Source organism: Nicotiana tabacum, chromosome 1, assembly GCF_000715075.1.
Source record: "Nicotiana tabacum cultivar K326 chromosome 1, ASM71507v2, whole genome shotgun sequence".
In the NCBI taxonomy this organism is placed as follows: Eukaryota; Viridiplantae; Streptophyta; class Magnoliopsida; order Solanales; family Solanaceae; genus Nicotiana; species Nicotiana tabacum.
Window position 1 is genome coordinate 103,588,515 of NC_134080.1, and position 24,061 is coordinate 103,612,575.

Consider the following 24,061-nt stretch of genomic DNA (forward strand, 5'->3'; position numbering starts at 1 on the left):
AACCTTCCTTTTGATCTCATCCAGTAGAAAATCACAATACACGACATGTTCCACACACCGGTGGGAAATATACACCTCGAACCATGGTCAAAACCCTTGAGAACACCTTGAAATCCCTTTTTCACATAACCAAATCATCATAACTGAATATCTCTAACTCAATCGAGCCACAAAGATCACCAAACCCAAGGGTGTTGCCATAAAACACCCGTAGAAACTCACCGCATCATATGCACCTAAAGAACTGATCATATCCATATCGTACTGATCCAACCTACTACCAAGCTGTCCTATTTCTCCGAGTTCCTTCTGAATTACCCTCAAGTTGACACTTCTCCTTGTTAGAACACCACGATCCTTAACCAAAACTCACCCCACAAGATCCTAGTGTAAAATCGCACAGCCCTGAGGCCCATAAGCCACTGAATTCCTTCTAAAGTACCCCCAAAGCACTACAACCAATACACCTACTCTAAAGAGACCTTATATGAACCTAAAACGGTTTCATTCACCTCCTTGATACTGAAGTGTATAATCCATAGTGCTATAGAAATACTGCGAGTCCCGACACCATCTAATGTAAATCTCAGATACTAGCCATATACAAGTCCAGAAAATTCTCAATTGCTACATATAAATCTTAAACCCATTAAAAATTTCGCGAGAGTCTTCCACTCTACTCAATTCTCATTTAGACCGACCAAACGGATCAAACGACCTATGCCCCATTAGCACACCAACACCCTAAGAAGTAATCTACACCTTTAAGATAACCGAGTGAATCCTACTCCATGCGCACCACATCCTTTACGAATAAAAACTTAATCATTCCATGATTTCCATATACGAATAGAGTGTAATACAACCCGTATCCAGAAATTCCCTTACTCGAGTCATCCTCGACCTCAACCTCTGCAAGTTATAATTGATTCACAAGTATACCTCAAATCAAAATCAATACAACACATAACTGTGCAATCAAATCGTCGATAACAGACTCCCACACTTGGCTCAAAGCCATGGAATAAAACATCTGATAACTTACAATAACCATGCCCAATTACCGTCATAATATCGCAATGAGATTCAACTAAACCTTCATAAGCTCATGTAACACAAACTATCTAATACCTCAAATCATCTACAAATCTCGCATTCATACTCGTGACGGTCAGGTCAACTATTACAACCAATCCAAACTCAAATTGCACAAATATAACCCACTGATAGAAAATAAAGCCTCCACACAATATCATAAAAATCACACATCCGTAGATTACCTCACAGGTTATAACCCACATGCTTAGCGTCAAACTGGCATCTCTTTATACCCTTTCACATCTACAACTACAACACAATCACTTAATCTTCCTGAGTCTGAACTCATAACACGACATGAAAATTTACTTCACTCCACAATTAAACAACATGAAAGATCCTTCAACATACCCATAACTCGAGACTATACGTCAAATCAAGAGAAATATCAAACACCCAATGGTCCCTTTAACATCTCAAGCAAACTCTTCTCAACACTTTCGAACCATTCGACCACATCCCGCAGTCACATCATACTCATCATATGGCCATCCAATCACTCATCGAGCCACAAATTCCACTAATAGGGACACCACCAGACTTATACGTCCAAAAGCACGTGCTCACATAACCAAATCCTCGTGCTAAAGCTACAACCACAACTCGGCCGCACGTCCTCCAAACTGGCCCATCATCGGCACATAGGCATCACATGTCGCACCTCATCCATGGAATCACAAGCCATCAATGCACATCTGATACTGAGCGCTCACATGCGCATAGGAATACATGGAAGGAATTTAAAGAGCTACGCTTCAAGCTGAATCAATGTCGCACGATAAAGAAAGAAAGATAGGAAGTACATCCTAAATGTCCTGTAGCCTCTCGAAGATAGGTATGGACGTCATCATACCGATCCGCAAGACTCTACTAGACACTTGCTCATGACTTGTAGAACCTATGACCCTAAAGCTCTGATACCAACTTGTCACGACCCAAAATCCAACTAGTCGTGATGGCACCTAACCCAACCCGCTAGGTAAGCCAATTAACAATTATCCAATTCCAATGAATGTTTAATAAGTCAAATAAGTAAAAGCAAATATCTGAATCTCATACACTTCCCAAAGACTGGTAATACAAATCATGAGCTTCTAAGATTAGAATTTACAAAGCTGGTATCAAATAAATACATCATCTGTTTGAAATGTACATAAACCGATTTTTATGAATCTAAGGCTACCATGAACAAGAGGTAGCTACAACCGGAATGCATGTACGTCTTCAATTCCAGCTCCCATCGATCACAGCAATATCAGCATCCAACATCTGCATGCAAGGTAAAGAAGTGTAGTATGAGTACAACCGATCTCATATACTCAATAAGTAACAAACCTAACCTTAGGTTAAAAGTAGTGGCAAGCTGGAACAAAGGGCGGGTCCAACACCAATAGCCAACAACAGTTCATGACAACATAGTGCAAGTAATAAAAGAAGTATCTCAGAAATAGAATGCTCAGCTCGTTCGCAGTTCCAGAAAATAGGCATGCTTTTCAAGTATCTCAGTGAAAAACCCAAATCTTTTACCGAAATTGCCAAGAAAATATGAGTGAGCTTGAAAACTGTGATTTTTCCAAAAATCCTTTCAACAATAAATAGAATGTTTCATTTCCAGATAGCATGAGGAAAGTACACCTCTACGCCTACATGTCAAGATATAGGTAAAATCATGAATGTCACCAAAACCGGGTAGCAGAAGAAAATGCATCTCTAAACATGTATCTCAAGTACACATGTCAAATGCAATGTATCTCAGTGATGAACTCATGTACTCACACTCTCAGAGTACTCAATCTCACTGTCTCGCATTCTCTATCGCCATGCTCAATACTTAGCACACTCAATCAATCAGTACTGTACAATACCTGCTGCGGTGTGCTGCCCGATCCACATATAGCAATAAGGCCCATTGCGGCGTGCAACCCGATCCACATATATATAGCCATAAGGCTCATCGCGGCGTGCAACCCTATCCACATATATATAACCATAAGGCTTGTTGCAGCATGCAACCCCATCCACATATATATAGCCATAAGGCTCGTTGCGGCGTGCAACCCAATATATATATATATATATATATATATATATATATATATATATATATAATTAACTGCGCTCACTAGGGGTGTGTATAGACTTCGGAGGGGCTCCTTTAGCCCAAGCGCTATCATAAATTAGTAAAACCTATTGCAGAGTGCAACCCGATCCCATAAATGTCACTCATAATCAGGCCCTTGGCCTCACTCAGTCATCAATCTCTCTAGTCTCTCTCTCACAGGCTCACATTGTCATGAAACTAGCCCAAAAATGATGATATGATGTATCAACAAAAAAAAACAGAGACTGAGATATGATACTAATGAATGAATATGATTAAGTGCGAAATTTCAATGAAATCAATAAGTCAACAGCAAGAAACGATCACTATGGGTTCCAATAGTACCATCATATAGCCTAAACATGATCTCTAGCCTAATTGACAGCTCAGTTACTTTAGTAGTAGAGATTTCATGGTTACAGATAAGATCAGGTAACTATACAGTACCACAGAAATAACGGGATCATAACTTATACTTTGCACGCCCATACGTCCGTCACCTAGCATGTGCATCACCTCAATTTAGAAGTGTTACTTACCTCGAACAAGCAAATTCCAATACCGAGCAAGCCAAGCGACGCTCCAAAATGCCATTACGCGCGTACCGACCTCCGAACGACTCAAAACTATCCAAAAGCAACTCAAGTACATCAAATAATGCCAAAGAAAACAAATCAATCGATAAAGGTCAAATCTTTAATCAAAAGCTCAAAATCGACCATAAAGTCTAAACTCGGGGCCGCACCTCAGAACCCGATAAAACTCACAAAATCCGACAACCCATTCTATTATGAGTCTAACCATACTAGTTTCACTCAAATCCGACTCCGAATCGATGTTCAAAACTCAAAAATTCACTTTATGAAACTTTAGGCTAAAACCCCCAATTTCCTCTTTAAAATACATCAACCAACTGCCAAAAATGAAATAGATTCATGAAATAAGATCAAAACCAAGTATAGAATACCTACCCCAATCCTTGTGATGAAAATTGCTTCAAGAATCGCCTCAATCTGAGCTCCATAGCTCCAAAAATGCAAAAATGATCGAAACCCCCGAAATAGAGTACTTATAATCACCGGGCAAAAATACTCTACGCGATCGTGGAGCATCACCTGCGAATGCGATGAACACATGAACCTGCACTACGTGATCACGACAAGAACAATGCGAACGCGAAGAAGAAACTTCTGCTCCCAGCTTCTCAACTCACCACTACGCGAACGCGGGCTGAATCATGCGAACGCGATGCCCAATCTCCAGAAAACTAGGCGAACGCGTAGCTCTACTCGCGAACGCGAAGAAGGAATACTCAGCTCCAAATTTTCTCCTTACGCTATCACATCCCTCAATCCGCGATCGCGATGAATAAATGTGACACCAGACACCATAACACACCAGCAATGAAAATATGAAGAAAAATAGCCCGAAATCAATCTGAAACACGCCTGAGCCCCTCGGGACCACGTCCGAACATCCCAACAAGCCCCATAACATAATATGGACCTACTCGAGGCCTTGAATCACGCATAACAACATTGAAACGACGAATCACACCACAATTCAGACATAAATAAACTTTGAACTTTCCAACTTCCAAAACTCGCGCCGAAACACATCAAATCAACCCAGAATAAACTCAAATTTTGCACACAAGTCCCAAATAACATAACGAAACTATTCCAATTCCCGGAACCACAATCCGAATCCGATATCCTCAAAGCCAACTTCTGGTCAAACTTATGAACTTACCAAACCTTCAAATTTCTAATTTTCGCTAATTTGTGTCGAAACCTTCTAGAAACATCCAAATGCAAATCCGGGCATACGCTCTAATCCAAAATCACCATCCGGACCTAACGAAATCATCAAAACTCCGTTCCGAAGTCAAATTCACAAAAGTCAAACTTGGTCAACTCTTTCAACTTAAAGCTTCCTAGTTGAGAATCATTCTTCCAAATCAATTCCGAATATCCTGAAAATCAAAAACCGATGATGCACACAAGTCATAATACATCATACGGAGCTACTCACGCCCTCAAACTACCGAGAAAAGTGCAAATGTTCAAAACGACCAGTTGGGTACAACGTGGCTAACTTTTAATCACAGAAAGACCGATCCATGCTTTAACCTTGATGAATGATGAGTGTCACTTTTTTAAAACTGTACTATTTAACATATTGCATATATATATATATATATATATATATATATATATATGTGTGTGTATTATGTTTTGCATAAAAAGTAGTTGGTTGGATCAACCCAGCAAACAAGTTACATCCAGCTCAGGATGCAAGTGGTACTTTAAGGGGTCATTTGGTATAAGGTATAAGGGTGGTATAAAATTTTTATACCACCTTAATACTCTGTTTGGTTTGCAAACTAGGTATAAGTTATTCCGGTGTTAATTTTAACATCGGTATAACTTATACCTTATAGAAGGTGGGGTAATTAGCACCGGTATAACTTATACCTTCTTCTTAGAAATTATACAATTATCATTCTTAATACAACATACCAAACAATAAATAAATAACAATCCTAGCATAATTAATCCAAACATAACTTATAGCATTATTTGTGGCTTCAATTCAAATGTTGTTTAAAGGGTAAGCAAAGTATTTGTGGCTTGCAACACACCAAGACGATCATTCTTTTTATTCCCAAAAAATACCCAGACAATCTGACAAAAGAGTATCCGACTCTTTGGCTCCATCAGTTGTTCCCTAATGGTCTTCAGGTGACTGTGAATTTAATTTCCTACTATTTGTGCAAATAAGATGACAAAGCTTAGATTTTTTTAGTATAAATACAGCGAATTTTCTTGAATACAACAGTAGTTAGCCCTTTCTTGTGATCAATGGCAACATTCTTGAAACCCCATTTGAACTCCCATGCCACAGAGGGTGAAGTTGTGAAAAACCCTTCTAAAACCCCCTTTTGGTACTGTGCTGAAACAGGAGTATACAACAGTAAGCACCCTTTTATTAAACTGCCAGAAGACCCTTTTCTTGATGTTGTTTCCTTCATTTTCTCACACAAGCATGCTGGATTCTCAGCTCTTATTGACTCCACTTCTGGCATTTCAATTCCCTATTCAGAGCTTTTCTCAATGGTTAAGTCCATGGCTAGTAGTCTTCGCCAAAGGGGTGTCTCACAAGGTGATGTTGTGTTAATTCTCCTCCCAAATTCCATTTATTTCCCTGTTATTTTGTTGGGTGTTTTGAGTCTTGGTGCAATTGTAACCACTATGAATCCCTTCAGTAGTTTGTTAGAGATTAAAAAACAAGCCCTTGATTGTGGTGTTACTCTGGCATTTACTACTGATGATAGAGTTGATAAATGTGCTGCATTAGGCATTCCTGTAATAGGGGTGCCAGAAAGTTTGGTTTCTAATTCAAATAGTAGTCAAAGTTCTGGTTTTTATGAGCTGATTTCATGTGATCCCAATTGGGATTCAAGTCCTAAAATAAGTCAGCAAGATACAGCAGCAATTCTGTACTCGTCAGGTACTACTGGTACAGGCAAAGGTGTTGTCTTGACTCATGCGAACTTTATAGCCATGGTACAACTTTTTGTGAGGTTTGAAGCTTCACAATATGAATATTTGAGTACTGAGAATGTGTATTTGGCTGTTATACCGATGTTTCATGTGTACGGACTCTCTCTCTTTGTGATGGGATTGTTGTCATTGGGGTCTACCGTTGTTGTGATGAGAAAATTTGATGCTAATGAGATGGTGAAAGCTATTGAAAGATACGGCGTCACTCACTTCCCCACAGTCCCACCATTATTTATGGCGTTGACTAGAAGAGCAAAGGATGGTGCTTCAAGCAGTATGAAGAGCTTGAAACAGGTTTCATGTGGCGCAGCTCCCTTAAACACAAAATCTATTGAAGAATTTGTTCGCACTCTCCCAGATGTTGATCTCATTCAGGTCTGTGTCCTAAATCATTGACAGTCAACTGGATGCAGCTTAAACCATATATGACAGGATAGCTACTATTTTGGAAATAGACAAGTTGCTAGGTATTTCTAAGCAGAAGACATTCTTTATTTATGCCCTTTGATCTGCATAACTTCCATTCTGGGTTGTATGATGTTAGCTCTAGATATTGGTCTAATCGAAGCGCTTTATCTCAGTTGAACCCTTCGAGAAAAAATATTTGTTTCTTCTTCTGATTCCACTGTCCCCTGAGCCAATTTAAAATGTGTTAGAATATTGCAATCTTGGAAAGTGCATTACTTATCCAGAAAGATGGAAGTGTTTGCAAAATTATCCGTTGTATTTTTCCTTTCAATTTTCAGAAATATATGTCATAATTTGTTGTCCAGGGATATGGCATGACTGAGTCAACTGCTATTGGAACACGTGGTTACAATACTGAAAAGCTTCATAATTATTCTTCGGTAGGGCTTCTAGCTCCAAACATGCAAGCTAAAGTAGTGGATTGGATCACAGGTTCACCGTTACCTCCCAACTGCATGGGCGAGCTCTGGCTTTGTGGCCCTGGTGTCATGAAAGGTAATTAGCTTTATCAAAGCTGTTGTTGCTATTTATTTGAAGCTACTGAAATGCTCTTTATGCTACTAAACCCAGAGAATTGTCTTAGCCGCTAAATTTTGTAATGGATTTTCTAGTAAATATGCAGCATCTTTAGATTTTTTATTTTTGTTAGGTGAAAAACTGTGAAACGTTTAACTCATATAACCATCATTATCTCTGATATGTATTAAATATTTTTGAACTTTTTTTTTCAACTAATCCATCCACCCATGTTTTCATCTCCTGAGGTGGTGGGGGGTTTGGCTGGACCCCTACCTTGTTTATTTGATGAGCAAAAGATACAAAGGAGGGGGACATAACACCAAAACCTCCGAAATAAAGAGCCAAATACATGTAACAGTAGTTGACTAAGACCTAGGCTTTGGGTTGTGCGAGCACTTACAAAAAGGAGAGGGAAGAGCTACCGGAGGAATGAGGATTCGAGTACATTGTAGCTCTTCCGATGGTGCTTATGGTGGTTCGAAGAACCAACCAGAATGTTTTTTTGCCCTTATCCTAAAGGCTGAAATTTGCATTCTGTCCATTCGAAGGGCGCCCCTGACTTCATTAGGCAAATTAGTTTCATTGAAGAATAATTGGGTATCAGAAATTGAAGTCGCATATTTGGATAGCGAGTCTGCCATCTCGTTTCCTTCCCTGAAGCAGTGGTTTACAGAGATGCCATATTGAGATACCTTTGTTTGCAACAAATTTTCAACATATGAAAAATAAACTGCAATCACAAAATAAGAGAAAAATATTTTTACTAATCAATTGTGAGTACAATTCTGTTTCTCCCTTGATTCTTCTCTCCTGATTATCTCCGTGATTCGACGGCTGAAGCCGCATATTTCTTGAATGTAGGATGATGCAGACCTCCTGGGGATGTATTTGATCTCCAGCTTCTTGAACTGTTTGATTGTCAAGAAGTATCTGGCCATATTTTGATCTCTTTGTGAATATCCCAAGAGTTTATGGGATTTTGAGACACCTCTTCAAGGGAATATGTATCCCTTTATATAGGTGTGAGTTAGTGTTAGGGTAGAGTAACCTCCAAGAAACCCTAATAGACTCCTATGATTTCAAGAGTCTTGTAGTATCTTTAATTTAGGATTTGGCTTGATCCCTTAAAATTTCGATGTCTACAAATACCCCCTACTTCAAGGTTTGTCGGGGTGTAGGCTTGCCGAAACTTTAAGACGAGACTTGAAGTACTCGACCATCATAACAAATGGTTTTGAAACTTGGAGTTTTTGATTCACAGGAGGAAAGGAGGAAGAGATGAAGGGCAGAACTGGTCCCACTGGGCGTGCCAATTTGTTTGCAACAAATTTTCAACATATGAAAAATAAACTGCAATCACAAAATAAGAGAAATGTTTTTACTAATCAATTGTGAGTACAATTCTGTTTCTCCCTTGATTCTTCTCTCCTGATTATCTCCGTGATTCGACGGCTGAAGCCGCGTATTTCTCGAATGTAGGATGATGCAGACCACCTGGGGATGTATTTGATCTCCAGCTTCTTGAACTATTTGATTGTCAAGAAGTATCCGGCAATATTTTGATCTCTTTGTGAATATCCCAAGAGTTTATGGGATTTTGAGACCCCTCTTCAAGGGAATATGTATCCCTTTATATAGGTGTGAGTTAGTGTTTAGGGTAGAGTAACCTCCAAGAAACCCTAATAGACTCCTAGGATTCAAGAGTCTTGTAGTATCTTTAATTTAGGATTTGGCTTGATCCCTTAAAATTTCAATGTTTACAACCTTGTTTTGAATTTGGGAGATGTCATTGTGTAGATTCCATGGAGGGTTGAATTTCACTAGTATCATACTGACAATCTACGGTGAATCCATTTCAAGGGTGAGGTTAGTGCAGTTTTGATTGCAGCACCAAAGGATTCCTTTTAGTGCCTCTTGAACCTCTGAGTAGTTGTTAGTTAAGAATTGGATAGGTGCGGCGTAGGCCATTACCATTTGTCCATTTGTCTTCCTAACAACACCACCAACACCTGCTTTGCCATTATTAACCATCAAACTTTGAAATTTTTGGCCTGTAGGCTTCTACAACTTGACATACTTTGCTCCATGGCCATTCCCAGTCCATTTGACTGTACTTTTTTCCCAAAGAGACCTTTGCCTTGCCTGAAACAACACTTGTTGGCATATCCTGAAAGTTGATATTGATTTGTTTCCATATTTCTTTCCACATCTTGCCTTTCATAATTCCCAGCATACAATGATTGGGGTAATTTGTAGGATGGAATTCTTAGCTTGCATGCTCCACCATTGGTTTATGATGCTGAAAATTGTGCTACCTTGTGGTTGGAATCCCAGAGGTGTAGCAATTGTTATCCATAGCCTTTTGCTGTCTCACTAGTAGCGAATAGGTGACTTGTAGTTTCCTCCACTGGAGTCCTGCAACAACAACAATCAGAGATAGTGTTAATGCCAATTTTTTGTAGCACTTCATTTAATGGTAAACTGTTTTTCAAAATTCTCCAAGTGTTGAAGGAGATTTTGAATGGCAGATATTTGTTCCAGATCTTAGCTACTAAAGGACTAGTTACTCTTTTCGTTCTCAAGAGCTGGTATGCTGAGGAGCAAGTGAAGGACCCTTTAGCATTAAGGGTCCATATGGCCTAATCCTTGATGCTTGGGTGTCCGATGTGCACATCATTTATTTGTTCAATGACTTGAGGGGACACTGTGTCTTGCTTAAGAAAGTCCGACAAAAAGTTTGTTCCAACCGTATGTCTTTTTGGCTTCTGATATTTGTGCTCTCTGAACAAGTGAAAGAATTTTATATTTGGCACTTCAATTTCCAGGGTACTTGAATAACTCAGAAGCTACTAAGTCTACAATTGATGGAAATGGTTGGCTCCACACTGGTGATATTGCTTATTTTGATGAAGAAGGATATCTTTATGTCATTGACCGACTGAAAGAGATTATCAAATATAAGGGATTTCAGGTAGATTTTTCGATTTCTTTTATTGGATTTCTTGCCCATTTTATGTTGTCTAACACATTTAGGCTGCTTCTGATATTTTGTATTCAAAATTACAGATTTGAATTTTAACTGATTGATCAAATTCTTCTATGTGCTTCATAAGCATCAGAGAATTCACTATGAGAACTAAGGGTTGTAATATTTATTCAATTATTCTTTTAAAATTTTGTTGAGATTGATGGATGGATTCTCTTGCTGTGTATAATTCTGCAGATAGCTCCTGCTGATTTAGAAGCTGTATTGGTCTCACATCCAGATATCGTTGATGCTGCAGTAACAGGGTAAGCTTGACCAGTGCTTCAGATATTGATGCATACCTGTTAAGAATACATGTAATTTTAACACAAATTCATGCTTCATCCTCCATAGATGCGATTTTCATGGCACTGAACTTCATTCCTTAGAAGGGAATGTCACATATGAAAATATCAGAATAAAGGTGACTTACTTGGAAAAATGGATATTCAGCATCTGATGCCTGGTAGAAGCACAAAAAAAAAGGGGGGGGGGGGGGGGACGACGGGAATCGTTAAATTGCATTAGCAATAGATACTCTTGCTTGAGTTACAGAAGAAATTTGATTCCTTGCTGCTAACGTCAATTTGGCTCATAGTATATCTGGAAGTCCTGCACATCTTTTTGGTGTCTAGACTGATGTAGTATGTTATGCTCTCATCACTTTGTACGTGGAATGAATAGTGTCAATACATTCCTGAAAGATATTGAATTATGAGTCTAACCATAGCAAAAGGAGAATTTTCTTCACTTATTTCCTTTATGGAGATATAATTAAAATGAGTCTGGAATAGAATTCTGAACATGACCAGATGCTTGGATTTTTAATTCTTTTAATTGGCTTTGAATGTGTTGTATTAAGTAGCCGCAACACGTGCACAGTAAAAATTTTTATTGGTCCTCGAGATTCCTTTACTCTAACATTTGAGGATGATGGGGGGCCAAAGTCAGTTAAAATACTCCTCCTTGGTTCTCTATCACCAAATCTTCCCATGCTGATCTTTGAAGGATTGCATACTATCATTTTTTGTGCCACTTTAGCATGGCCGGGTTGCTGGAGCTCATCCACTTTATTGTTATTCGATTCTTCAGAGCCAGAGATGAGGAAGCTGGAGAAATTCCAGTGGCATTTGTTGTCAAGAGAGATGGGTGTGCACTTTCCCAAACAGATGTGATCGACTTTGTTTGTAAGCAGGTATCAGCTTCTCCATATGTAATTTTGTGTTAGTCCCTTCATCTGGCAGAAAGTGATTGTCTCCCTGCTGTATGATATGGCTGTTTTTTATTATTTTCAAGAATACATGTATATGATGCACCGTCAATTCTATGTATGTAGGCGCCTCCATTTCTAACATAACGTCTTATATTTATAATAGGTTGCACCATACAAGAAGATTAGAAGGGTTTACTTCAAAGCTTCAATACCCAGGTCTGCAGCCGGAAAGATTCTTAGAAAGGAGTTAAGGAACTTATTAACTTCCAAATTGTAGGGCCTCTTTATAAACTGTCCAGCTCTACAGTTGCCTAACAAAGTTGGCGCACGGGTGAAATCCAAAAGAAACCCATAATAGATGAGGATATTTTTGTGTTTTCTTGTAGATGCAAGTAGATATTGGAGAAACAACAGTTGCCATTCATATATTATGTACAAATCTTGATCAATCTTTTGATTTCAGCAGCTCTAGTTGCCACTTATAGCTATCAAAAATGTCTCAAATAATCCCTTCTTCCAGTATATTGATATCCTGATTTTTTTTGTCTGAAATGGAGAGCAAATGATTTCTTTACCTCTCAGATGAAATTACAATTCTTGTCATGTGTTCTGGACTGTGAGATGACAAGATGCGGAAGCGAGACTCAGATGGTTCGGGCATGTTCAGAGGAGAAGCCAAGATGCTCCGGTAAGGAGTTGTGGAGGGAACGAGAAGAGGTAGAGGGCGGCCCAAGAAGTATTGGGGAGAGGTGATTAGACATGATATGGTGAGGCTTCAGATTTCCGAGGACATGACACTTGATAGGAAGTTGTGGAGGTCAAGCATTAAGGTTGTAGGTTAGGAGGTAGTTGAGTCTTGCCTTACTAATACCGCTGTGAGACTAGTCTGGTAGGGTTTTTGTCTAAGATAGCTAGTGGCAATGTTGTGTCTTACTATTTTTCAGTGCATGACTTATTTACTAGCTATCGGTTTTGCTTTGCATCTTTCTTCCGTATTTTATGTTGTTCCTATTTTCTTATGACTTTCTTATGATTTCTGTGGTGATATTAATATTGTCTACATTTGTCTTTTGTTCTCTTGAGCCGAGGGTCTTTCGAAAACAGCCTCTTTATCCCTTCGGGGTAGGAGTAAGATCTGTGTACTCACTACTTTCCCCATACCCCACTAGTGAGATTTTATTGGGTTATTGTTGTCGTTATTCTGGACTGTGACATATACGGAAATTGGAATTGTGTGAGGTAATAATGTTTTGACTCCTTAGTTGGAAAAGTGACATTTTAAACAAAACATTGAGGGTATATATCACTTTCTTCTAATTGGGTTTAGATGTCACTTTTGCCACATCGTGTTAGTCTGAAGTTTGGTACCAAGATTAGAACAGGAGCACCACAATAACAAAGCAAAAACAGAAGTCTGGTTGCCCACATATTTGGTAAGCCTTCACAAGAACAACAAACTCAGTGAAATTCTATAAGTGGAGTCTGGGTGGGATAGTGTGTACGCAGACCTTACTCCTACTTTATGAAGGTGGAGAGGCTGTTTCCGAAAGATCATCGACTCAAAAACAATGAAAATAAAGCAATTGGCAAACAATAGCAACAACAAGGTAATAAGGCAATGGAAGCAAATAGTACAATAAGTAATAACAAAAGTCTAGGGATACAAAACTACAAAAATAGTGCCAATCCTACTAATAATAATGACACACCGTGTAAAAAGAAGGGATTAGGAATAGGAAAATACAAGACTACTACTAATACTATTGGTAAGACAAGGCGGAACTCTAGACTGTCTGTCAACTCACCACCCTTATTCTCGACCTCCACACCTTCCTATTGGAGGTCATGTCCTCGGTAAGCCGAAGCAGAGCCATGTCCTGCCTAATCACCTCACATCAGTTCTTCTTAGGCCTCCTTTTATCCCTCCTCTGACCTGCTATGGGCAACCTCTTGCACCTCCTAACCGGGGCATCAGAGTCTCTCCTCTTCACATGTCCGAACCATCTGAGCTTCCATGTCCATAACTTATCTTCCATAGGAGCCACATCCATCTTGTCCCTAATATATTCATTCTTAATCATATTTTTCCTGGTATGCATACACATCTATCTCAACATCCTCATTTCTGCTACTTTCATCTTCTGGGCATGAGATTTCTTGACTGGCCAATACTCAACTCCATACAACATGGCTGGTCTAACTACCGCTTTGTAGAACTTGCCCTTAAGTCTAGATGGCACATTCCTATCACACAAAACACTAGAAGCGAGCCTCTATTTCAACCACCCCGCTCCAATACGATGTGCGACATCCTTATCAATCTCCCTGTTACTCTGTATTATAGACCCAAGATATTTGAAACTATCTCTCTTGGGCTAAGAGTTGATCCCTGATGCAACCCCTATCACCACTGGTAAATAATCCGAGTCTCCTCCCACAGTTCTCACTCGAGTCTTAGCTTCATCGTACATGTCCTTAATCATCCTAATCTACTCTACCGAAACGCCACCTACCTCCAAACAAGAACTTTGGCCCTAAACATAAAAACACATAACCAAAAGCTACTAATACAACTAAATTCTATCGGATGACTCAAAACACCTTTATTGCGTATAATGGAACTAATCTGATTTGACCCTTTCTTGAACTATGCATATATCAGGAGCTTAGTTCATCGTAATGTCCTTTTATTGAGTTATGAAGGAACACGGGGCAACACTCCTTGCTACTATTAGTTTTTCCTTGTTCAAATTTTCATCCATAGCACCATTGTTGTAGTTGTTAACACTATAGTTATCCTGAGTAACTTATAGCCTGTTTGGCCAAGCTGTAAAAATCAACTTATTTTGAGAAGTGCTTTTTTTCTAAAGTGTTTTTCTCAAAAGTACTTTTGGTGAAAAGCAGTTTGTGTTTGGCTAATTAATTTGAAAAACATTTTTGAGCAGCAATTAGTGTTTGACCAAGCTTTAAAAAACTGCTTCTAAGTGTATTTTTCTCAAAAGTGCTTTTCAAAAAAGTGTTTTTGGAGAGAAGCTACTTTTTTCTGCTTTTCCAAAACTATTTCTGCTTCTCCCCAAAAACACTTTTTTTCCTTTCAAAAGTTTGGTCAAACACCCTAATTTTAAAAAAAAAGCACTTTCGACAAAAAAAAGTGTTTTTGCCTCAAAAGAAATTTGGTCAAACAGGCTATTAGTCAAATGAGGAAAAAAGAATAAGAAAAATCAATTTAGACGAGAATAAAATGTGTCGGTCTATTTTTTATGATTTATTCTTATTTTAGCCTCTCTCTTTTGGGAAAATTATTCATACGAGAAGGTGAAAAGTTCAAAGATAAGTTGGTCACATATTTTATGAATTCCAAAGGGGAATGAAAAAAGTAAAACTGATGATGAAGGAACAAGTTAAATGAAGACTAGACAAATATTGTTAACTGGAAATTGCAAAGAAACAAAAATATTAGATTTCGAGTTTCGACAAAGAAAAAAGCATGGAATTGCTATTTCCCTTTATATAAATATATTACATTTTCTCTTCTTCCGTTTAATATTTTTCGAGAAATTGAGTCCCCAATAATTTCACTAGAGACAAAAAGGCAACGAACAAAACTGTTTCTACTTTGGTAAGAGGCAAAAAAGAGTCACTCTTGTATGTGTGATGGAGGGAATAAGAATCATCTTCTTATTAAGTAACTTCCTTCCATGTCCACACAAATTTCTAACCAAATCAGTTCAAAAAATGGTTCCAACTACATTCTCTACTTCCCAAGAATCACCATGGCAACAGCATCAGCTGTTCCAAAGACTTTACCTTCATTTCTTCCCAATCTCCCTTACCCAAGAACAGGAACTCTCTCTCAAATAAAGTTGAAATCCTTACAAACCCCACATAGAGTCCTTTCTCAGCAGCCCCATTTGAGCTCTAATGGAGTCCAATTCATCCCTACCAAGAGAAATGAAATGGGTGTTAAGAGAACTAACTCTAGTAGAAGATTTCTAGTCAGGTCCATGGGATCAGACAGTAGTATTACCTCCACAGGATTATCAAACAAGGCAAAAAATCGACACTTTTTCTCTGTGATATAATGTAAATTTGATTGGATAGCTTGAGTTTTGATGTTTTTTGGGTGTTTGTATTGCTGTAGGTGGTTGGAGTATTGCATTTAGTAGTTTCACTTGGGATCATACTGGCTATGGATAAGTTGTTAAAGAAAGCATTTGTGACTGCTGCTATTAAGTTCCCAAGTGCTTTATTTGGAATGTTTTGCACATTTACTGTTTTAATGGCTCTTGACTCTATTGTTCCTAAGGCTGCAGCAGGATTGATGAACTTCTTTGAGCCTGCACTTTTGTTTATCCAGAGATGGCTTCCTTTGTTTTATGTACCTTCTTTGGTTGTTCTCCCTCTTGCTGTCAAGGATATTCCTGCTGCTTCTGGGGCCAAGATATGTTTCATTCTAGGTACAATATCTTCATTCTATTGAATAAAGGCAATGTTTTTGCTTCTTTAGCAGAATCAGCTGTTAAAATCAACTAACTGGTTTAATGCCTATTTAACTTCTAGAGGCTCTTGCTTAGGCAAATAATAGTCACACTTTAAGCTGGCGTGTACAAGAAAATGTTTTTAAGTTACTCATAGCTGAAGATCTTCCTATGAAATAAACAAAGTGTTTGGACATTCAACTCAAGGGAGCATGTTTAGAGTTGAACATGTTTGTACTAAATTGATAAGTTATTCTTAGTAAAGAATATATAGTGATAAAAAGGATGCAGCTTCTTTCTTGTTCTTCTCTCCCTCTGCCACATTGTGTAACTAATTTTGGAATTCTGCAGTTGGAGGCTGGTTGGCTTCACTTTGTGTTGCAGGTTTCACAGCTATAGCTGTCAGGAAAATGGTAAAGACCGAGATGATACCAGCTGAGCCCATGTCAAAGCCATCTCCCTTTTCTTCTTTGGAGGTGTGGACTTGGAGTGGGATCTTTTTGGCGTCATTTGTTGGTGCACTTCTCTATCCAACAGCGCTGGGAACAAGTGCTAGAACATGCCTACCCTTTCTACTTTCATCTACAGTATTAGGCTACCTAGTTGGGTCAGGGTATGATTCAGCATGCATCTCGGCATGAATAGATACAATTTTCAGTTTATTTTATCTGGTGTGTGCATTCAAAAGGTTTATATCCGCAGGCTTCCATTGGCTGTAAAGAAGGTTTTTCATCCAATTATCTGCTGTGCAGTCTCAGCAGATCTTGCAGCAATTGCTTTTGGATGTCTTTCTCGGTCTGGAGTTGATCCAGTTCTTGGTGAAGATCTTACTTCTATGTTATAATTTTACTCATTTTCTTATGCTTACATTTGTATCAGATAAGTTAACTACTAACTATATCAACTTAGATTATCATTTTTGTTGGGAATAAACCCCTTACCAAAATAATATTCACGGTAATAAAGCGGAATAATAATGTAGCACCGAGATACAGTAATTAACAAGAATAAAAGAGTAACAATGACACCAAGATTTTTACGTGGAAAACCCTTCTGAATAAGGGAAAAAACCACGACCCCGAGAGGAGCAACTGATATCACTATAGTAAGGAATTTTACACTTTGTAGGTCGGAGATAAATACTCCAAAGACCACTACAACACTCAAAAGAAATAACCCTCTTTTGATATTCCCACCTCACTACAATATCGCTTACTCTCTATTTTCTTCACAGACTATTTTCTTATACCTTGTCAGTGAAACCTCACTCTTTCTTTCTCTCTTTGTTGGTGTGAAGAAATGAGAGTTGAAGCTCTCCTTTTATAGCCAAAGCTTCACCTCTAAAACCTACAATATTTGACAATTTACACACACTTTTCACAATTCAACAAAGTTGGCTACCAAACCAAAAAAATTCAACAAGGTTGGCTACCAAACAAAACTAATTCAACAAGGTTGGCTACCAACCAAACCAAGTCAACAAGGTTGGCTACCAAACCAAAGAAAACTCTTATTAGGCACATGCCTAATACTTCTTCAATGAGATGGACATCATCAATCTCCCCCTCCAGTCTCATTCATCCAGAGGAGGTAGCACTATCTTCTAGTTTGAGTGCATGCCGACAAGTTCTTTGCATAGCTCGAACTTGTTCCTTGGTACCACCTTGGTCAGCATATCTGCGGGATTCTCATTTGTAGAAATCTTCAAGACTTTTAGAGATTCATCATCTACCATTTCTCGAATCCAATGATATCTCACATCAATGTGTTTGGTCCTTGCATGGTACATAGAGTTCTTGCTAAGGTCTATTGCACTTTGACTGTCACAATAGACGACATACTCCTTCTGATGCAATCCAAGCTCTTGAAGGAACCGTTTGAGCCATACCATCTCCTTGCCAGTTTCTGTAGCGGCAATGTACTCTGCTTCAGTTGTTGAAAGTGCAACACACTTCTGCAACTTAGACTGCCATGATATAGCTCCCCCTGAAAATGTAAACAAATATCCAGTAGTAGATTTTCTGTTGTCAATGTCACCTGCCATATCAGCATCTGTATAGCCCTTCAAGATTGGATCAGATCCTCCAAAGCACAAACAATCTCCCGTGGTACCTCTCAGGTACCTGAGTATCCACTTGACTGCTTCCCAATGTTCCTTTCCAGGATTTTCAAGAAACCTGCTGACAACACCAACTGCGTGAGCAATATCAGGTCTAGTACATACCATTGCATACATCAAGCTTCCGACTGCTGAAGAATAAGGAACTTTAGCCATGTTCCCTTTCTCCTCCACTGTTGTAGGACACATCTTCTTACTCAACTTTAGATGACCAGCAAGAGGTGTGCTGACTGGCTTAGCATTCTTCATGTTGAAGCGTTCTAGTACACGTTCAATGTACTTCTCCTGAGATAGCCACAACTTTCTACTTGTTCTCTCTCGAACTATCTTCATCCCTAGAATTTGTTGTGCTGGGCCCAAGTCCTTCATATCAAATGACTTGGACAAATCTCCTTTCAACTTTGCTATCAACCCCTTGTCTTTTCCTACAATTAACATGTCATCCACATACAACAACAATATAATAAAGTTATTCTCAGAAAATCTTTTGAAGTATACACATTGATCAGAATAGGTCTTTAGGTATGTTTGACTTTTCATGAATGAGTCAAACTTCATGTACCACTGCCTTGGTGCCTGCTTCAATCCATAAAGACTCTTATTCAATTTGCACACCATGTGTTTCTTTCCAGCTACTTCAAATCCTTCTGGCTGCTCCATATAAATCTCCTCTTCCAAATCTTCATGAAGAAATGCAGTTTTCACATCCAACTGCTCCACTTCAAGATCTAGGCTAGCTGCTAAGCTCAAAATTGTTCGAATAGAAGTCATTTTGACAACAGGTGAGAAAATTTCGTCAAAATCAATACCTTTCTTTTGTTCGAAGCCTTTAACCACCAATCGAGCTTTGTATCTGACCAGCTTGCCATTTCCATCTTTCTTGAGTTTAAAGACCCATTTGCATTTGAGTGGTCTTTTACCCTTTGGAAGTTCAACCAGCTTGTATGTGCCATTTTTCTGTAGAGATTCTATCTCTTCTTGCATAGCTTTCATCCACTGGTTCTTTTCTGGATGGTACAGCACCTCCTTAAGATTTTCTGGCTCCCCCTCATCATTGATGAGGACATACTCTGTGGAAGGGTACCTGCATGACTCTACCCTTGGCCTCTCTGATCTCCTCAGAGGTTGAGGTTGTTCTTCTCCCTGAGTGGGGTGCTCCACTTCCTCGACACCTTCATCAAGTTGCTCCCCCTGCTCAATAACCTCACCAGGTTGCTCCACCTGCTCGGCAACCTCGTCGGTTGTACTTTCTGCACTTGTGGGATTGTTAGAAGTAGAAGGAATAGTAACAAAGTTAGGAATTATACCATTTTTCGCCTTTTCTAACATATCAGCAGCAGTTCCAACTTCACTTTCTCGGAAGACTACATCTCTGCTTCTGATGACCTTCTTCTTTACAGGATCCCACAGTCTGTACCCGAACTCTTCATCTCCATATCCTATAAATATGCAGGGAACAGATTTATCATCCAGCTTTGTTCTTTGCTCTTTTGGTACATGTGCAAAAGCTCTACAACCGAACACCTTCAGATGCGAGTAGGACACCTCCTTGTTGGTCCAAACTCTCTCTGGGATTTCAAACGCCAACAGAACTGATGGACTCCTATTGATCAGGTAATAGGCTGTCTGAACTGCTTCACCCCAGAATGACTTAGGCAGTTTAGCCATTCTGAGCATGCTTCTCACCTTCTCCACAATGGTGCGGTTCATCCTCTCGGCTACGCCATTGTGCTGTGGGGTTCCAGGAACTGTCTTTTCATGTCTGATCCCATGACTTGAACAATACTCTTCAAATTCCCTTGAAGTGTACTCACCTCCATTGTCACTTCGGAGGCGCTTTAGCTTTCGATCCGTCTCCCTTTCTACTAGAGCATGAAATTTCTGGAAAACTTGAAACACCTGATCTTTGGTTTTCAAAATATAAACCCATAATTTTCGTGAAGCATCATCAATAAAAGTAACAAAATATTTGTTACCGCCCATTGATTCAATTTCCATTGGGCCGCAAACATCAGAATATACTAAATCAAGTATATTCAATTTTCTTTCAGACGATGTCTGAAATGAGACTCTATGCTGCTTACCAAATAAACAGTAGTCACAAGGTTTTACAGTTGTACCTTTGGCATAAGAAATGAGTGATTTCTTGGCAAGAATCTGCAATCCCTTCTCGCTCATATGACCCATTCTTTTGTGCCATAAATCTACAGAAATCTCATCTTGTGCCGCGTTCAATTCACCTTGGCATATTTCTGCATTTGTCCTGTACAACGTGCCACGAGCAACTCCCTTTGCAATCACCAATGATCCCTTAGTGAGTCTCCACTTTTGATTTGCAAAATAACTCTCGTATCCATCTCGGTCTAAAGCAATTCCCGAGATCAAGTTCATCCGCAAATCAGGTACATGCCGCACATCCTTTAGAACCAATGTGCATCCGACATTTGTCTTGATACAAATGTCACCAATCTCCGCAATCTTTGAGTAACTTGTGTTACCCATTTTCACTGTGCCGAAATCACCTGCTACATATCTGCAAAAAAGATCTCTTACCGGTGTGGCATGGTGAGATGCCGCTGTGTCAACCACCCATTCCGACTCTGGACCTGACAGGTGCATGCATTCCTCTTTCTCATTTATAAAGAGGACAACATTATCATTATTTTGCACCATGGCGGCTGTGTTGTCGTCATTCTTCTGGCCACTGGTTTCACCTTTGCCCTTCCTTGGATTTGGGCAATCTCTTTTGAAGTGACCTGGTTGATTACAGTTGTAGCAATTTCTGACTCTTGATTTGGATCGGTTCTTTGACTTCCCACGAGCTCCGGATCTACCATAGTTGTTCGAACTCCTTTGATAACTCCTACCTCTACCTTCTGTGATGAGAGCCTGTCCTTGATTTTCAGGCTTCTTTCTCATCTTCTCATTGAGTAGAAGAGCCGATGTGACATCTTTCAACTCAATAGTAGTCTTACCGTGCAGGATGGTTGTTGCCAAATTATCATACGGAGATGGCAACGAGTTCAATAGCAAGATGACTTTATCTTCTTCCTCGATTTTCACTCCGAGGTTGGCAAGCTGTGTGATTAGTCCGTTAAACACATTTAAATGTGACAAAAAATTCGTACCTTCACTCATGTGTAGGGCGTATAACTGCTTCTTCAGGTACAATTTATTTGTCAGCGTTTTGGACATGTATAGGCTTTCCAACCTTGTCCAAATTCCACGTGCAGTGTCTTCATCAATGATGTTATTTACCACATCATCTGATAAGTGCAACCTAATTGCACTAGCAGCTCTTTCATCCAAGTCAGCCCAATCCTCAGCTTTCATGGTATCAGGCTTTTTGGAATCAACATCTAGAACCTTGTGTAATCCTTGTTGGATGAGCAGATCTCTCATCCTTCTTTGCCATGTTGAGAAACCGTTATCTCCGTTGAATTTTGCTACCTCGTACTTTACTCCGGACATTTTTATTTTTCACCAAGTATAGTACTACCGACAGTGAATAGTATTTCAGTGAACGAGCAGAACCTGTGCTCTGATACCAGTTGTTGGGAATAAACCCCTTACCAAAATAATATTCACGGTAATAAAGCGGAATAATAATGTAGCACCGAGATACGGTAATTAACAAGAATAAAAGAGTAACAATGACACCAAGATTTTTACATGGAAAACCCTTCTGAATAAGGGAAAAAACCACGACCCCGAGAGGAGCAACTGATATCACTATAGTAAGGAATTTTACACTTTGTAGGTCGGAGATAAATACTTGACTTAGTAGGAATGCCCATAACAGTTCTGTGATTGGAGTTTCATCATTGGCCTTAGGCTTTTGATCAAGATATCGGACTTCGCAAACTACATTATTTGCTCCATTCAGCTAATCAAAGTTGTAACTTTCGCCTTGCTAATTTATTCAGGGGATTATCTTACAAAGGCAGCATCTAATCCTGGAGCTGGTGACATTCTCATGGGATTTTTGGGATCAGTTATCATCTCCTTTGCCTTCTCAATGTTCAAGCAGAGAAAGGTAATTAAATATGAGCTGCAACTAAGGCTGCTAATAGGATCGAAATTTAAAGGAATGTTATCGTTTACTGGTGAGGGAGGGTGTACATTGCACAAGCATAGGACAAAACAAGAAATAACAGCAAGTTACTAATGACATGAATGATAAAAGAAGAATGAAATTCCAAAACCAAGCGGTTGATATATTTTGGAGTTGTTTTGCTTGTCCTGCACTTTTCTTACAAGCATAACCTTTTCCTTTCACCCCTCACCTTCTTGACTTGTTGCAGCCAGTGTATGTATGACAGGTGGTCCTTTAGAGGATTCACGCTCTCACCTGTCCCTGTCTTTGCTTATGCTAATTAACCATTTTCTACTCCCAGCTTGTTAAACGGCATGCTGCTGAGATTTTCAGCTCTGTCATTATAGCAACGCTATTTTCGCTATATTCTACCGCTTTCATTGGACGGCTGGTTGGGTTGGAGCCAAATTTAACTGTATCAATCCTACCACGATGCATAACTGTCGCATTAGCTCTCAGCATTGTTTCTTTCTTTGAAGGTCAGGGATATTTCGTCTTTTCTATGAAAACTTGACTAATCATGGATTATCTGGAAAAAAAGAGTGAAAAAGATGCTGAAATGTTCTTACGTGTGTAATATTCAGGTGTGAATACATCTCTCACAGCAGCTGTTGTTGTACTAACTGGTTTGGTGGGAGCAAATTTTGTTCAGGCAGTGCTGGATAAACTTGGCTTCAATGATCCGATTGCTCGAGGAATTGCAACTGCGTCAAGGTAGGAACCATTTTTATGTTTGAGAAAAACCATGCATTAAAAATTAGAAGAAGATCCAAGCCATATAATATTGCTCTAAAATGACTATTTTCTCCTGCTTTTAAGTGCTCATGGGCTTGGAACAGCAGCTTTGTCAGCAAAGGAACCTGAAGCGCTTCCATTCTGTGCTATTGCATATGCCCTCACTGGTATATTTGGTTCCCTTGTGTGCTCCGTTCCAGCAGTAAGACAGAGCCTACTGGCAATCGTCGGCTGAGCTGGCAGTCCTCACATCCATCTTTCTTCATACCAATTCGATCATTCTGTTGGAAGGTGCCAGCAAAATCACCCGAGTTGATGTTCAGAAGGCAATCAATGACGTGCTGTTTCTTGACAGGGAAGATGCATGATGGTGTTTATAAAGTTTAAGTTTTCATTGTTTCTGGATCAACTCAATGATTGGGAACTCTCCTGTCTATCTAGTTTTGGGTTTACTTAGGATCTGTATAGAGGTAAATATCCATCCCACCTTTGTATTTTTTCGTTGTATGGGTTTCTCTGGTAAATGGACATGAATTGCTGCTTCTATCATGAAAGTAAGCACATCTGAAACTCATATGTATTTGTGATATTACGCTTCGTAATTGTATTCTGGAATGAAGTGGGATTGTTGTAAATTTCACGG

At 39.2% G+C, this 24,061-nt stretch overlaps 2 protein-coding genes across 4 annotated transcripts; both read left to right on the forward strand.

Moving 5' to 3' along the window:
• The first annotated feature begins 5,821 nt into the window (after positions 1 to 5,821).
• LOC107826655 (4-coumarate--CoA ligase-like 6) lies at positions 5,822 to 13,058 on the forward strand. 3 transcript variants are annotated; one of them, XM_016653658.2, is made up of 7 exons: positions 5,822 to 7,140; positions 7,539 to 7,728; positions 10,578 to 10,723; positions 10,976 to 11,043; positions 11,870 to 11,972; positions 12,154 to 12,206; positions 12,573 to 13,058. In XM_016653658.2, the coding sequence occupies exons 1-7, from the start codon at positions 6,064 to 6,066 to the stop codon at positions 12,574 to 12,576; spliced, it is 1,641 nt and encodes a 546-aa protein (XP_016509144.2). In that variant the 5' UTR covers positions 5,822 to 6,063; the 3' UTR covers positions 12,577 to 13,058. The 3 variants fall into 3 exon arrangements, with proteins under 3 accessions (XP_016509144.2, XP_016509145.2, XP_016509143.2); XM_016653659.2 differs by lacking the exon at positions 12,573 to 13,058 and having other exon boundaries at positions 5,822 to 6,175; positions 6,263 to 7,140; positions 12,154 to 12,497; XM_016653657.2 differs by lacking the exon at positions 12,573 to 13,058 and having other exon boundaries at positions 5,823 to 7,140; positions 12,154 to 12,497.
• A 2,567-nt stretch (positions 13,059 to 15,625) lies between these two features.
• On the forward strand, positions 15,626 to 24,053 carry LOC107826657 (plastidal glycolate/glycerate translocator 1, chloroplastic). Its single transcript, XM_075252570.1, has 8 exons — positions 15,626 to 16,039; positions 16,132 to 16,447; positions 16,820 to 17,081; positions 17,171 to 17,286; positions 22,514 to 22,623; positions 22,985 to 23,162; positions 23,268 to 23,397; positions 23,503 to 24,053. The coding sequence occupies exons 1-8, from the start codon at positions 15,689 to 15,691 to the stop codon at positions 23,651 to 23,653; spliced, it is 1,614 nt and encodes a 537-aa protein (XP_075108671.1). The 5' UTR covers positions 15,626 to 15,688; the 3' UTR covers positions 23,654 to 24,053.
• Positions 24,054 to 24,061: the final 8 nt, after the last annotated feature.

Coding starts and splice junctions, on each gene's coding strand:
- LOC107826655 (XM_016653657.2), top strand. CDS start 6,064: ATGGCAACATTCTTGAAACCCCATTTGAACTCCCATGCCACAGAGGGT. Junction 7,729..10,577: donor TGGCCCTGGTGTCATGAAAG/GTAATTAGCTTT, acceptor TTCAATTTCCAG/GGTACTTGAATAACTCAGAA. Junction 11,044..11,869: donor GTTGATGCTGCAGTAACAGG/GTAAGCTTGACC, acceptor TCGATTCTTCAG/AGCCAGAGATGAGGAAGCTG.
- LOC107826657 (XM_075252570.1), top strand. CDS start 15,689: ATGTCCACACAAATTTCTAACCAAATCAGTTCAAAAAATGGTTCCAAC. Junction 16,448..16,819: donor CAAGATATGTTTCATTCTAG/GTACAATATCTT, acceptor GGAATTCTGCAG/TTGGAGGCTGGTTGGCTTCA. Junction 23,163..23,267: donor CATTGTTTCTTTCTTTGAAG/GTCAGGGATATT, acceptor TGTAATATTCAG/GTGTGAATACATCTCTCACA.